Source organism: Orycteropus afer, unplaced genomic scaffold, assembly GCF_000298275.1.
Source record: "Orycteropus afer afer isolate SDZICR_OR568_19922 unplaced genomic scaffold, OryAfe1.0 scaffold00097, whole genome shotgun sequence".
NCBI lineage: Eukaryota > Metazoa > Chordata > Mammalia > Tubulidentata > Orycteropodidae > Orycteropus > Orycteropus afer.
Window position 1 is genome coordinate 7,598,952 of NW_006921684.1, and position 15,580 is coordinate 7,614,531.

At 35.1% G+C, this 15,580-nt stretch overlaps 1 protein-coding gene across 1 annotated transcript in view; it reads left to right on the forward strand.

The window, feature by feature from the left end:
* Positions 1-15,580, forward strand: part of LEMD3 (LEM domain containing 3) — a 106,965-nt gene that overhangs the window by 56,672 nt on the left and 34,713 nt on the right. The window contains exons 5-9 of the mRNA XM_007942753.2: positions 7,017-7,096; positions 7,183-7,328; positions 8,475-8,576; positions 8,680-8,782; positions 9,431-9,609. Coding sequence (XP_007940944.1) covers positions 7,017-7,096; positions 7,183-7,328; positions 8,475-8,576; positions 8,680-8,782; positions 9,431-9,609 — 610 coding nt within the window. The remainder of the gene's footprint in view (positions 1-7,016; positions 7,097-7,182; positions 7,329-8,474; positions 8,577-8,679; positions 8,783-9,430; positions 9,610-15,580) is intronic.

Consider the following 15,580-nt stretch of genomic DNA (forward strand, 5'->3'; position numbering starts at 1 on the left):
ATCTGTCAACACCATTTTCCAGAGGCAAACACTCACTTCATGTCTCTGTATCAGATTTCGGTAATTGTCACAATATTTCAAACCTTTCATATTTTTATTACGTGCTTAATAGACTCTAGTATAGTGTAAATATAACATATATACACTGGGAAACCAGTAAATTTGTGTGATTCACTGTATTGAGATATCTGTTTTATTGTGGTAGTCTAGAACTGAGCCCACAGTATCTTCAAGGTATGGTTGTACTTTCCAATACAATGATGTAATGAATGGTGGTTAAATTCCTGTGTCTCTTTCAAAACCTATTCAGCCTCTAACACAGAGAGTATGGTTAAGATTTGTGAACAAAATAGCAGGAAGGAAGATAGCTGTAAATATGCCAATTTATGGGGCTGACTAGACTTTTATGATCTAACATGGAATTCTAATCACTGTTAATAAAATTGTGTCTGTGCAGAAAAATTAGTGTGCTGATAAGTGGTTGAGATGAAAATGTCATGATAATTACAATTTATCAAATACAATTTATCTAAGTACTTCCTGTATGTTACCTTTAATTCCACAGTGATCAGCAAGGTAGGTAGTAGCTTTTGAACCAAAGTTCAGTGTCATCCAGCTTAACTAGAATGTGATGGAACTGAGAATAGAACCAAGCTATATATTTGCTCTTCTCGCTATACTGTTCTGCCTACCTTTTAGATGGAAGGACTGGGTTCATAACCCTTAGCTCCAGCTATTGAGTGGACACGAGACAGACCATGAATAAGGGTTAGGATCGGAAGCAGTTATCAAAGTAAATTTATCTACATAGACGACATATTTTCTCTAGTCCTCACTTAAGGTTATACATATAGCTAGTGTATGATGGAGCCGATCTGATCCCATGCCTACCTAGTTTTAAAGACCGTGTTCTTTTCATTATTCCTGGAGGTGAAAGATTGTCAAGTTCTCACTTAATCGTCAACAGTTAAATCATACTTAGGGTTACATTTATTTCTCTGGGATATTTTCTAATTATTTAAAAGGCGGCATCTTAGGTATAGCATATGTTATCTACAATTAACCAGAAAGCTACATAGGTGTTTTGACCATGTAAAGTATCCGTATTGTGAATTATCCACAATAAGTTTTTAATACTTGCTTGACCTCTTCCTTGTACCAATGCTTTTATATCCTCCTTAACAAAGTGTTGTTGCTTTATTTAATGAGCTAAGTCTTATATATGAAACAGTGTTATTTTTGTACTTTGAAACTGTAAGTATATATCATCTAACATGGGTTTTAAAATACACAGTTTTCACCATTACTTTGAAAATAAGGTACATTTGGGCAAGACCATGGCGGGGGGGGGGGTTGTGTGTGTGTACATACATAATGTATTAAGATAGAATTGTTAAATGTTCGGGAAAACATGCTTTGAATTTAGAAAGATTTACTTGAAGCACTCAGCAGTATGTTAAGTAGTACTCATTAGATCTGCTTTAAAAATAAAAACTTAGTTTCCTCCTGATTTTTTTCCATCAATTATTGGAAATTGTTTTATGTGCTGGAATGCTTTACCTAAGGGGTTGGCAAACTATGGCCCACAGGACAAATCTGGCTTGTTTTTGGTGGTCTGGGAGCTATGGTTTTCACAACTTTTTCTTTAAAAAAAAAAAAAAAAAACAACCTAGAGTTTGTTTTTTATTTTTTTAAAAACAATAACAAAAAGATTATGTGACAGAGACCACAGATGTATATAGCTGTAGAGCCTAAAATATTTACTCTCTGGTCCTTTACAGAAAAAGTTTGCCTATCACCGCCTTTTTGTTGTTGTTATGTGCCGTCGAGTTGGACCCGACTCATAGCGACCCCTCCTTGGGTTTCCAAGGCAGTATCACTACGGAAGTAGATAGCCCAACCTTCCTTCCGAGGAGTGGCTAGTGGGTTTGACCTGCCAGCCTTCTGTTTATCAGTCAAGTGGCTTAGGCACTATGCTACCAGAGCTCCCAGTTTTCCAGGTAGCAACGAAAGTAAATAATAAAACTATTTAGACTCTTAAAATTCAGATAGATGCTATCTACGTATGGTACAAAATTAACATAAGGTATTTAATTAGCTTAAACCAGAAAAATCTACCTTTTATGTCTACAAAAATTCTACTTTATAGCACTGTAGAGGTCTGTATATTGCATAAAATATTTGTGGAAGTTATAGCCTATTTAAGACCTCAGTACTCTTAATCTTTGTTGTTGTTGTTGTTATATGCCGTCGAGTCGGACCCGACTCATAGTGACCCCTCCTTGGGTTTCCGAGACAGTATCACTACGGAAGTAGATTGCCCCATCTTCCTTCCGAGGAGTGGCTGGTGGGTTTGAACCACCAGCCTTCTGGTTAGCAGTCAAGTGCCTTAGCCACTACACTACCAGAGCTCCTTTAATTGAGGTTAAAAATAAAATAACAATTGTTTCCTGAGACTGTATATTCGTGAAACGAATATTCCATGGTTCAACTGTATTCTGAATAGTGAGTGAATGTTGAATGGTATTAACATGAGAAAGGAAAACATAAAATGAGAAAATAGCTCTGTTGGCATAGTGCCTAAAGCACTTGACTGCTAACCAGGAGGTTGGCGGTTCAAACCCACCAGCCACTCCTTGGAAGGAAGACTGGGCAGTCTACTCCCATAGAGATACCGCCTCGGAAACCCAAGGAGGGGTCGCTATGAGTCTGATCCGACTCGACAACACATAACAACAACAACAACTAACTCTTTTCTTACCCTTACAGTTTTATAACCAGAAGTTTAAGGCTATTTGTTCCTTCTCATACTCAGCTTATTAGGGAATGTCCTTGTTAATTTTAATGATTATTTGCATTTTTAACAGTAATTTTTAGGATAGTAATGCTATTTATAATGTCTTCTGCTTCTTAAAAGTATTTTTAAATTTAAAATACACAGCTAGTAAACTTGGAAATTTGTTTTTATATTATCTGAAATTTACATTGTAGTCTAGTCTTCAAAGTTCTCTATAGTAAAATAAAGCATGTTCTAATATTCTGCGTGTTGTAGTTATACAAGCTGAAGAGTAGGTATGAAAAAGCAGACAAACTAACCAGTTGACATTGAATCAGTTCCAACTCATGGAAACCCTGTATGTTGGAAAGTAGAACTGTTCCATAGGCTATGACCTTTCAGAAGCAGATACCTAGGCCTTTCTTCTGAAGTGCCTCTGTGTAGATTCAAACTGTCAACCTTTTGGTTAGTGGTTGAAAGCTTAGCCATTGCACTACCCGGGGACTCCTGGGCATATATATAAACACAGATGAATATGATGTGTATATTTTATTGACTTTTATAATATCCATGTGTTTGAAAGATACAGTCTTTGAAAGGAAATAACTGAATACAAAACCCTTTTTAAAAACCTGGACTAGTGAATAACATTACAAAAGAGAATAAACCTGACGATATTGGTGTCTCTAGTACCATGTTGTTGTTGTTGTTATGTGCCGTGGAATTGGACCCAACTCATAGCGATCCCTCCTTGGGTTTCTGAGGCAGTATCATTATGGAAGTAGATTGCTGAACCTTCCTTCCAAGGAGTAGCTGCTGGGTTTGAACCACCAGCCTTCCAGTTAGCAGTCAAGTACCCCAGACACTACGCTACTAGAGCTGATCTTATAGATTTGCAAAGTCCTATGTAATTTATTTAGTCCTATGTAATTATTTAGAAGGCTGGCGGTTCAAACCCACCAGCCACTCCCCGGAAGGAAGATGGGGCAATCTACTTCCGTAGTGATACTGCCTCGGAAACCCAAGGAGGGGTCGCTGTGGGTCAAGTCTGACTCTATGGCACATAACAACAACAACAATGTAATTTATAGGAGGTCTAGTGGCATAGTGCCTAAGGCATTTCACTGCTAACCAGAAGGCCTATGTTATGTAAGAGATACTCTTGTATTTTTCTATGTTCAGAAATATTTTTCTTCTCTTAACTTTAGAGCATGTGAATATGAATTGTTTGGTTTTATTTATAAACAAAATGATTTCCTATAGTGTATTTATAATTCTATTGCATAACATTTTAAAGCAATATTCAAACTTAAACAGAAACCACCATTTTCCTCACTCCTTCCTAGCTCATATTCATATTGAGCATACCTTTTATAGTTATATAAACTAAATTTTGTGTTTTATTTTTTTAAGCGTACAGTTATTTAGCTCTCAACAATGAACATTTCTAAGTTATAATATCTAGTTGATATAATCTCATATATAAAACATTTCTCGATTATTAAATATTTACACTGAGGGAGGACCCCTCAATGAGATGGATTGACACGGTGCCCACCAACAATGGGCTCAAATACAGCAGCTCTTGAGAGGATGGCGGAGGACCAGGCAGTGTTTAATTCTGTTGTACATAGGGTTGCTGTGAGTCAGAACGGCACCTAAGAACAACAACACAGTTTTTGGTATATATATAAATAATGATATAATGAATAACCACTTTTGGGGGGAGCAGGGGTGGGTAACAGATGACTAAAATTGTCTTCTGAAAAATCCCGGTTATCGTTACACATAGGTAATGATGCCTAGCAAATTGGTTCAACTTTGGTAGAACTTTTTATTACATTTATAAATTTGACCTACTGAAACAGCTTACCAGTGTCATATTAGAATATGTACTATACTCATCAAAAAAAAGAAAAAAAAAACCTTATAATTTCCAATACTGTTGAAAAATTACAACTATTTCTTTTAAAATTATTTTCTTGAAAAGCAAGTTTAAAAAATGACTTCCTGCTACTTCTAGAAATTCATTCATTGCACTTTGAAAAGTACACAAAAACATACTTCCAATGGAGAAATAGACTCTATGAACTAAAGAAATTTTTAACTTAAATGTTATAACTGTTTTATGTTCAGTGTCACATCTATAATAATTCTTGGCACATAGTGGACTTCTAATGCATATTTGTTGAATAAATGAAAGTTATTTATTACAGTATTTTTTATATATTTAAAAACCGTAAACACCTTAAATATTGATCAGTAAGGGAGTGATCACTTAAAAGTACAGAGTAACCATACAGTGGAATACTAAAAAAAAAAAAATTGTTAAAAAAAAACTCTCACCCTTATGTAGCAGTTCTTGGTGTCATGATCCTTTTACACATCTAAAATTACTAAAGACCCAAAATGACTTTTGTTCATGAGATAGATAGATAGATAGATATTTACTATCTTGTAAACTAAAATTGAAGAAAAATTTTAAATTTTTCATTAATTATAACAATGAACCTATTACATGTTAAGATAAATAATGTATTTTTATGAAGAAGCCTATGAAACATATATAATGAGAAGAGTGGCATTGTTTGGCATTTTTGCAAATCTCTTTAATGTCTAGTTTAATAGAAGACAACTAGATTCTTGTGTATCTTTTCTGTTTTGAAGTACATGATGAAAATCCAGCCTTACACAGATAACGTAGTCAAAACAAGGAACATGATTTTAATGACCTTTTCAGATAATCATAGATATTCTTCTTTGATACTAGACTAAGATTCTACAGGTAGTTCTCAAAGGTTAGTTGCAATGTGGAATCTGAAACCGTATCAGTGAACTTTTTGTACTGTGTTGCATAAAATCCTAGTCTTACACCTTTGAATGGACCTTTTACCCATGCAAGATTATAAAATGTCATGCATTGGTCATTTGAAAAATACTGGTTTACTGACTATGCAGATCTTCCAAATACTGATACAGTTCATTATGTCATTAAAAAGTTACATTAATTTATTCCAAGACTTTCATTTGATCAGTATAGGCATACCTAATTTTACTGCGTGTCACTTTATTGACTTTGCAAATATTGCTCTCTTTTTTGTTGTTGTTGAAAAGACAAATTGAAGCTGTGGCATCCCTGCTTTGAGCAAGTCTATTGGTGCCGTTTTTCCACCAGCATGTGCAAACTTCATGTCTCTGTGTTCCGGATAGTTCTCACAATATTTCAAATTTTTGTAATGTTGTTGCACACTTAGTATGGACTACAGTATAGTATAAACACAACTTTTATATGCATTGGGAAATTAAAAAATTCATGTGACTCATGTGACCAAACCTACAATATCTCTGAGATGTACTTGTATGGTATATATCTTAGCATGACACTGGTAAACTTAACTGCTGTCGAGTCAAACCCAATTCATAGCTACACCTCCTTGGGTTTCCGAGGTGGTATCACTACGGAAGTAGATTGCCCAATCTTCCTTCTGAGGCGTGGCTGGTGGGTTTGAACTGCCAGCCTTCAAGTGCCTTAGGCACTATGCCACCAGAGCTCCTATGACACTGGTAAGTTATTTTAATATATCACCATCAGTCTCATTGGAAAAACTCTTCAAGTGTCGAGAAACTGGCAAGCTCACAGTGATGAATGAGTTTTTCAGAAGGAAGGGTTGCTATGAGTTGTATGGCAGTGAGTTTGGTTTTTGTTTTGTTTTTTAGTTTTATTTTCACCTGAAAGTTTCAAAATTTTATCATTACTAACACTGTCAGTTTTTTCAGTTTTCTTTTCTTAAGATGACAAGCTGACTTCATTCACTTGTCAAGAAAATGTCTGTAAAACATCCTAGTCTGACAAGCTGGAATTTATCTCATCTAACAATAATATCCTATTGAAAAAAGTGGCTAATTCACTCTTTTCACAATGAAATTTTAAAAACTATTGAAAAAAAAAAAAAAGAAACTACAGTGTAAATATTTTTTTTAAAAAAAGAGAAGATAAAAAATATGGTGGTGAGAAAATGGTGACTTTTTTCCTTTTTCTCCTTTGTATTTTTCTGTAATGAATAATTCATTCTTAGTATATTATATAATTAAAATATCTTCTGTGAAGAAAATGTATGTTGTTTATAGGACATCTTACGTGTCCTATACATTTCTATACATAATATTAAACTCTGGTTTATAGATTTTCTAAAAAATCTAGATTATTAAGAATAGGTATTTTCTCTGTTTTTGTGGTTAGGAATTAGGTCCTGAATATGAAGAAATATTTAACACCTCATTGCAGTGGATTCTAGAAAATGGAAAAGATGTTGGTATAAGGTAAAAGATTTGTTTTCTTCTTTGACTATTTTGTACTTATAAGAAGTGTATTTGATTTTAAGCTGTCCCTTAATTATTTTTAATAGGTGTGTTGGTTATGACCCTGATGAAGAATTGACCAATATAACTGATGTGGAGTTTTTACAGTCCACAAGACCACAGATGTCTTTCTGGTGTCGTTTTCGACGTGCTTTTATTACTGTAACGCACAGGTTATTGTTGTTATGCTTAGGTAAGTTATTAGGAGTAAAACCATGATTCAGATGTTCATGAGAAAGAAGATAGGTTGCATTATAGAATTTTTGTATGTCTGTATTTCGCTAAATGTCAGGATTGAGAATTCATTTCTATGATAGTCGCCATGCAAATCATGTCCAAAAATCTTCATTAAGATACAAAATGTTGGGTGTTTTCATAATGTCACTATCAGTCTAAGGGCTTAGAAAATAGTACCATAAGGGGAGGTGGGACTAAAACTGTTTATCACAAGAATGCCACAGACAGAGCAAGTATAGTACATACACAGAAACCTCCTCCAGAAAACAGAACTGGAAAGCATAAAAATTAAGTTTATTATTTAAATAATAAAATATTATAAGGAGCTCTGATGGCATAGTGCCTAAGGCATTTGACTGCTAACCAGAAGGTTGGCAGTTTGAACCCACCAGCCACTCCTCAGAAGGAAGACTGGGCAGTCTACTTCAGTAAATATTTCTTGGAAACCCAAAGGGGGTCACTATGAGTCAGTTTATTATTTAAATAATAAAATATTAAAAGTTTATTAATATTATTTTTAATTTTGAAAATATTATTTACCTGACTTAAAGTTTTCATCCTGATTTTGATTAATAATAGGAATTAGGAGACATTCTTTCTTTTTCTTTTCTCCAAGTCCTTTAAAAGTAATTCAGTTTTCTTAAAGTACAATTTAGTATTTTTTCATTCTTTTAAGACTAACTTTTAGTACTACAAAGTTTAATGCTGCAAGGGAAGAAGCTTGTGAAATACGGCTATATTCCTGTGTTTTCAAAAAATAGTAGTTAGACTTTAAATGTTCAGTTGTCAGTATAATGGAAGAAATATGTTTTCTAGAGAGATTAAGTGAAACTGCAAACTGTATGATATTAAACTTTTCTATGTAGGTTTGTTTATATATATAATTCAGTTAGTCTTAAAGATTGATTCTGTATTCTGTTATAGCAGTTAAAATAATCATAGAAAATGGCATAAGTTTCTTCTGCTTGTTTTTGTTGTTTTATTTTGCTTTAGTTTTTTTAATACTAGATTTATCAACTGGCTACCCCATACTTTCAAGTTGCAATATTATTGAATGTTATTGACAACAATTTTTATAATGCAGAATATGTAAATATTACAGGTGTAGTAATGGTGTGTGTGGTTCTGCGCTACATGAAATATCGCTGGACAAAAGAGGAAGAGGAAACAAGGCAGATGTATGATATGGTGGTAAAGATAATAGGTATGGTATTTGTAAAAATCTAAACAATTTCTGAAGTAGTGATTAAGTGATAAATTACAACATGATGACAAGTGATTGATTTGTTTGTTTATTTGATTTTCAGATGTTTTACGAAGTCACAATGAAGCTTGCCAGGAAAATAAAGATTTACAACCCTACATGCCTATTCCACATGTGCGAGATTCTTTAATACAGCCTCATGATAGGTGTGTTAAAAGCTCTATAAGTTAACGCAAATCAAAATGTTGGTGTCTTCTGCTGTCTTGAAAGTTATATACAGAATGTGGTGATCCTTCTCAGTTAGACTCATTGTGTTCAGTATTTTTGGGGGACTTCCAACCTTTCTTTCTAATTTTCTTCTATTACATCCTGCTTTTGAGTGATAATAACAGATAAGTGAATTTCTAAATCATTCATATTCCTATACATTCTTGATTCTTGCCAGTCTCTATTTCTTTTAACTTCATTGATAAATAAATAGAGGCAAATATTACAGCTAGTGTATTTTACTAATGATATGCTTCAAAATATTATTCAAGAAGCATTTTTTTAGAAAAGAACTAAATGATAAGTTTTTTAAAATAAAAGGTGATGCCATACCTTAGAGCAGCATTCCTAACACTAGCAACACATTAAAATCAGCAATGGAGTTTTTTGGGAAAAATAATGCTCATGCTCCACCTGTGGAGAGAGAAATTTAGTAAATCTGAGGTGAGGCTTAGGCATGTAAATCTTATTTTGAAAATCTCCATAAGTAGTGATAAGAACAGCCAGAATTAATAATAGCCACTACCTTCATTTATTGATATTTGAAAAGAGACAGCCAACGTGATAGTATATTTACCATTTTATAGGAAAAAAATGAAGAAAGTCTGGGATAGAGCTGTTGACTTCCTTGCTGCTAATGAGTCTAGAGTTCGCACAGAAACACGAAGAATAGGTGGTGCAGATTTTCTGGTTTGGAGGTGGATCCAGCCTTCTGCGTCCTGTGACAAAATATTAGTAATACCTTCTAAAGTATGGCAAGGTCAAGGTATGTATTTTTTAAAATGTATGTATTTATAAGGTGAATCTTTTCTGTTTTTTAAAAACTATGAAGGTCATACTTGTTTGTTTTATGTGAAATAGTATATAATTCAAACGTGTGAAAGCAAGCTCTTTTCCATCCCTCAGAGGAAATATGTTAGCTTCTTATGTATTCTTCTGCACTTTTCTCCTTGATAATCCAAACATAAATTATTGCTCTTTAATTTAATAAACTACTATAAGTATTACTTTTTTTTATTTAACAAAGCAACTCAGTATTATAGATCTAACTGTACTTTTTCCTTAATTTCCTTATGTATTTGACATAAAATTCTTATATATATGGAATCGAAATTTTTCAGTGTTCTTTTCTCCCAACAAGTTTTACTCACCTCCTTCCTCTTTCTTAAAACAGCCTTTTCAACTGCATATCCCTTTTGCCAATTAGCTTTTGTGGGTTTTTACGTATGTTTTTAAGCTTATAGTTACACAGTGTATATGTAAATGAATAGGTGCTTTTGGTGATAAGTTGCCTTAGAAAAATTAGATCATACTATACATATTTCTCTGCATCTTTGTTTTCACCTTAAAAATATCTCTGGGAAATCCTTGCAAGTTGATTCATAATTCATTATTTTTCATTACCATTAAAGGCTTTTATTCCATGGTATGGAATAAACCTTAGTCTAATCACACATTCATTGGTTGGTAAACATTCATTTTGTTTACATTTTTTTCTAAGCATAAATAATAAGCTCTTTAAACATATAGTCATAAATATTTATACTTTAATTTCTATAGTATTGATTCCTTAGAGTAGGATTGCTGGGTTGAGGGAGCTCTGAATATCCTTTAATTACAATAGGTGTTGCTAGATTCCTTTCCAAAATTCTGGAGAAATTTGTATTTCCACCAGCTATTTCATTTTGTATCCCACATCTACATCTATTAAGGTTAATGATTATCCCACTTGATTTTTTTTACATTGTAATGGTTGGTTGCAAAGTGAAATCTCATGCTTAATTTGCATTGCCAGGGTAGGAGTGAGTTGACCCTCTTTTTATCTGTTTGTTGGATTTGTTTTCTGTAATGTATCTAATTCCTATCCTTGGTCCATCTTTCTGGTGGGCTGTATTTTTTTCTTAGTAATTTGCCTTGTTGTTGTTGTTGATATGTGACATGGAATTGGACCCAACTCATGGTGACCCCTCCTTGGGTTTCCGAGGCAGTATCACTACGGAAGTTGATTGTCCAATCAATCTTCTTTCTGAGGAGTGGCTGGTGGGTTTGAACCTCCAGCCTGCTGGTTAGCAGTCAGGTGCCTTAGGCACTATGCTACCAGAGCTCCCAGTAATTTGCCTTACAAAATAGAAAATAGAATTCAAAGCCAGTCAAATTTGATTACCTAATAGGTGTGGAATTTCAGCGTAATTTCTTCATAAAATTAGCAGTTCATGCTAATGTATGAATTTGAAGCTCAAGAAAGACCATTTTTTTTCTTTTTCTTTTTTTTTTACTGTTATTTTTTAAATTTGAGGGTTTTCAGAATTAAAGACAATTTCTTAACCTAGGTAATCCACGTTGTACTTAAAAGTTAGTAGTGGTGTAATTTAAGTCTGTGAAATTGGATACTCTGTAAACTCTAGTAATTAACTATTTCAGAATATTTTTATCATTTTTAAGAGATACAGGAAAAGGCTGTGGAAGTATGATAAAATATGTCAGGTAGGTTATAGTAGTGGTAGTACTTGGCGTAATTATTTTTTAATGACTTGCTGTTTTGGTTTAAAATGTCCCTTCTAGTTAAGTGCATGGGTTTTGGAGTCAGACAACCTGGATGTTCTGGTCCTGATTCTGAAACTTACTAATAAATCTATGGCTGCAGGGAAAGTATCTTAACAGCTTTGAGCCTTAGTTTCCTCAATTGTAAAAGAGGAATAAAAGTAGATTTTTATGAGCTTTGAAAGAAATAATGCATTTAAAGCATATATAATATAACAGGCTTCTGTTCTAAGTACTCAATAAATTTGAACTAATGTTATAATTATACTTAATAAATATTAGCTCTCATTCTTGCTACTTTCATAGTAGGTTTCATCAAGATTCCAGTGTATTTATTTTAAAAAATTCAAAAACTATGTGCTAGGTGTACTAGCTTATCTTAAAGAAGCACTGTTGGCACAATGTTTGAAAGTGCTCAGTTGCTAACTGAAAGGTTGCTCGTTCAAACTCACCAGCCACTGAGCAAGAGAAAGATATGACAGCTTGCTTTCATAAAGATTTACAGCCTTGGAAATTCTGTGTGGGCAGTTGCACTCTGTCCTGTAGGGTCACTATGAATTGGAATTGACTGGTCAACAATGTGTATTTTATGGAAACTATCTTAACTTAAATATTTCTAAATGGGCCACATAATGAAGTGTAAATCTCCCTCTCTTTATCTTTGGTAACCAGTTACAGTGACTAAGGGCTTCTGAACCTAAAAAGTAATTGAGAGCAAGATGAGATACCTGTTACTCAGCAAATAGAAAAAAGTTTAACAGCTGAGATAATTTTACCCTGAAGCCAGAAAACTCTGAGGTACATACAACCTAGTAGCTTTTTGCTTGAAGTATTCCGATTATATATTTGCATGATTGTGAAGATAAAAATCAGTAGTGTTGCAAGAGATTTGAGAATTTTAAGAATTTCATCAAAATAGCAGTTGCTACAGGACGCTAATAAAGAGAAGCTATGGGATATTCTTTAATGATAGTTATACTTCATTGCTTTGTGTTGTTGTTGTTATTTGCCGTCGAGTCGGACCCGACTCATAGCATCCCCTCCTTGGGTTTCCAAGGCAGTATCACTACGGAAGTAGATTGCCCAACTTTCCTTCCGAGGAGTGGCTGGTGAGTTTGAACCACCAGTCTTTTGGTTAGCAGTCAAGTGCCTTAGGCACTATGCTACCAGAGCTTTATTTAAGTATATCTATATATCACATGTATATATATATATATATTTAATTAATATCACATGCAAGTAAAATTTTGCCAAAGATAATTTAAAATGGTTGCTTCAGAATATTGACAGGGAATTGCCAGAAACTCATGCTGGATTCAGAAGAGGACATGGATAAAAGGATACCTTTGCAGATGTCAGGTGGATATTGGCTGAAAGCGAGAATATCAGCAACATGTTTACTTGTGTTTTATTGACTCTGCAAAGGCATTTGACTGTGTGGATTATAACAAATTATGGATAACACTATGAAGAATGAGAATTCCAGAACACTTACTTGTGCTCATACAGACTCTGTACATGGACCAAGAGCCAGAGTCATTTGAATAGAACACGGGAGTACCGTGTGGTTTAAAATCAGGAAAAGTGTGCATCAGAATTGTATCCTTTTACCATATTTATTCAGTCTGTAAGCTAAGCATAAAATTTGAGAAGCTGGACTGGCTATTTGAAGAATGTGGCATCAGGATCAGAGGAAGATGTGTAAGCAAACTATAGTATGCAAATGATGCAACCTTGCTCCTTGGAAGGGAGAGGACTTGAAGCCCTTACTGATAAAGATCAAAGACTATCACAGGGTACCAGAGGGGCAACATTCGCATGGAGGAAATGCAAGACAAACAGTGTATAACTATGAGGGAGATGGCATTGGTGGAAGGGGGTGGGGGTTACTGGGCAGGAAGAGGAGGAGACTGGGTTAGGGTTGGGGATGGTAAATGGGGAGTGAAACTAAATGTACATGAAATGCTGAATGTAAAACAAACTTGCACCTAAAGCACAACAAAAAATTGTAAAAAAAAGATCAAAGACTGTAGCCTTCAGTATGGATTACACCTCAATATCAAGAAAGCAAAAATCCATAGAAGTGGACCAATAAACAACATCGTGATAGAGAAAAGATTGAAGTTGTCCAGAATTTCATTTTACTTGGATCCACACAGTCAACACCCATGGAAGCAGCAGTGAAGAAATCAGATGACTTAATGCATTGGGCAAATCTGCTGCAAAAGACCTCTTCAAAGTGTTAAAAAGCAAAGATGTCACTTTGAGGACTAAGAAGCACTAACCTAACCCATGGTATTTGCAGTCACCTTAAATGCATATGGAAGCTGGACAATGAATAAGGAAGACTGAAGAATTGATTCCTTTGTTTATGGTGTTGATTAAATATATTTATGTACTATGGACTGCCAGAAAATGAGCAAGTCTGTCATGGAACAAGTACAGCTAGATGCTTCTTAGAAGCAAGTCTGGCCAGAATTTGTCTTCTACTTTGGTCATGTTCTCAGAAGGGACTAGTCCCTGGCGAAGAACATCATGCTTGGTAAAGTAGATGGTCAGTGAAAAAGAGGTAGACTCAACTAGATGGATTGCACCAGTGGGCTCATACATAACAACAATTATAAGGATGGCTCAGGAACTGGCAGCATTTCATTCTACTGTACATAGGGTGGCTATGAGTTGGAACTGACTTGACAGCATCTAACATATAGAGAGAATTTAGTTTTGATAACTCTTTTTTGTTGTTGTTGTTGCGCAAAACTTACTGTTTATTGAGCACTTTTGCATACATTAACGTCTTTAACCCTCATAACATTCCACGGGTGGGTTTTTATTTATTGTGATTTCGGTGAAAATTTAAAGAGCATATACACTTTCCATACAGCAGTTCACATACACTTTGTCTCAAGACATTGACCACAATTTTCCACAATGCAACATCTCCCCTCCTACTTCCTCCTGATAGTTACCTCTTCCCTGTGTCCATCCCTCCATGCATTCCTGCCCCCTGAGCTGTCTCCCTGTGCATAAGCAGCCCTTCTTTCCTCCATGCTTGTTCTCTCCAAGGAGTGTTTCTATCTCAGGTAAATGTTCAACTCATATGGCTGTCTATTGTTTGGTTGGAAGCCACAGGTGTGGGTTCAATTCCAGACCTGAAGGGCAGTTAGGGGCCATAGTCTCAGCGGTTCCACCAGGCTCTCTCAGACCAGCAAACCTGGTCCTCCCCGCCACTTCTTTTTTTCAAAATGATTTTGAGTTTTGTTCCACATTGTTCTCCCTCTCTATCCAGGATCTCCTACATAGATCCTCTTCCAAGCGGTTGACAGTACTAACCAGGCACCATCTAGTTCTTCTGGTCTCACAGTCGTATAGGCTGCAGATCAGATGGTGTACCAGTTGCTAGCACTAATTTTTTCCATGAATTTTTTGTTTTCTTCATTCTTCTTTGCTCTGGACGAGGAGAGACCATCGTTGCATCTAGATGGCAGCTCGCAAGCTTTTAAGATCCCAGTCGCTATTTGCCACAGTAGAAGGTGGAACAATGTTTTGTGTAGTATGTTATGTCAGTTGAGCTTGATGTCTTCTGCAACCATGGTCCCGAGCCCACAGGTTCAACTACTCGGTCCCTTTTCGGTAGCTGGCTGTGACCAAGCAGTAACTACAACCTTGCCCCTTGTCAGCTCCACTATATACTTGGGAATTCAGATCATACACATAACGTTATAGGACCGTTGTCTGCCAACGCTATACATGTTCTTGGGTACACTCCCCACTTCATCAACATACCTAATAGTTCAGCCTGTCCTCCCATCTATCCACCCATATACCCATTTTTGCCTTCACTGATGATGTCGTACTGTATGTGCAAAAGGGTTCATCTTTGTTGTCTACTTCTCATGTACCTCTCTATGTATTTCTCTTCCTCAATGCCACTATATTGATCACTCACATTTGGTACATTGCCCTTCTCTTCACCCAAATCAAAACTGATCTCTATCTGTCTGTGTTCCCTCCCCTCCCACCCCTGATAACCAACAAAGAAAATGTCCTTCCATAGATAAACATTTAATTGACTTTTACAATAACGGACTAATACAATATTTGTCCTTTTGTGGTTGACTTATTTCACTCAGCATAATGTCCTCCAAGTTCATCCACGTTATGTGGTGTTTTGCAGATTCTACATTATTCTTTAG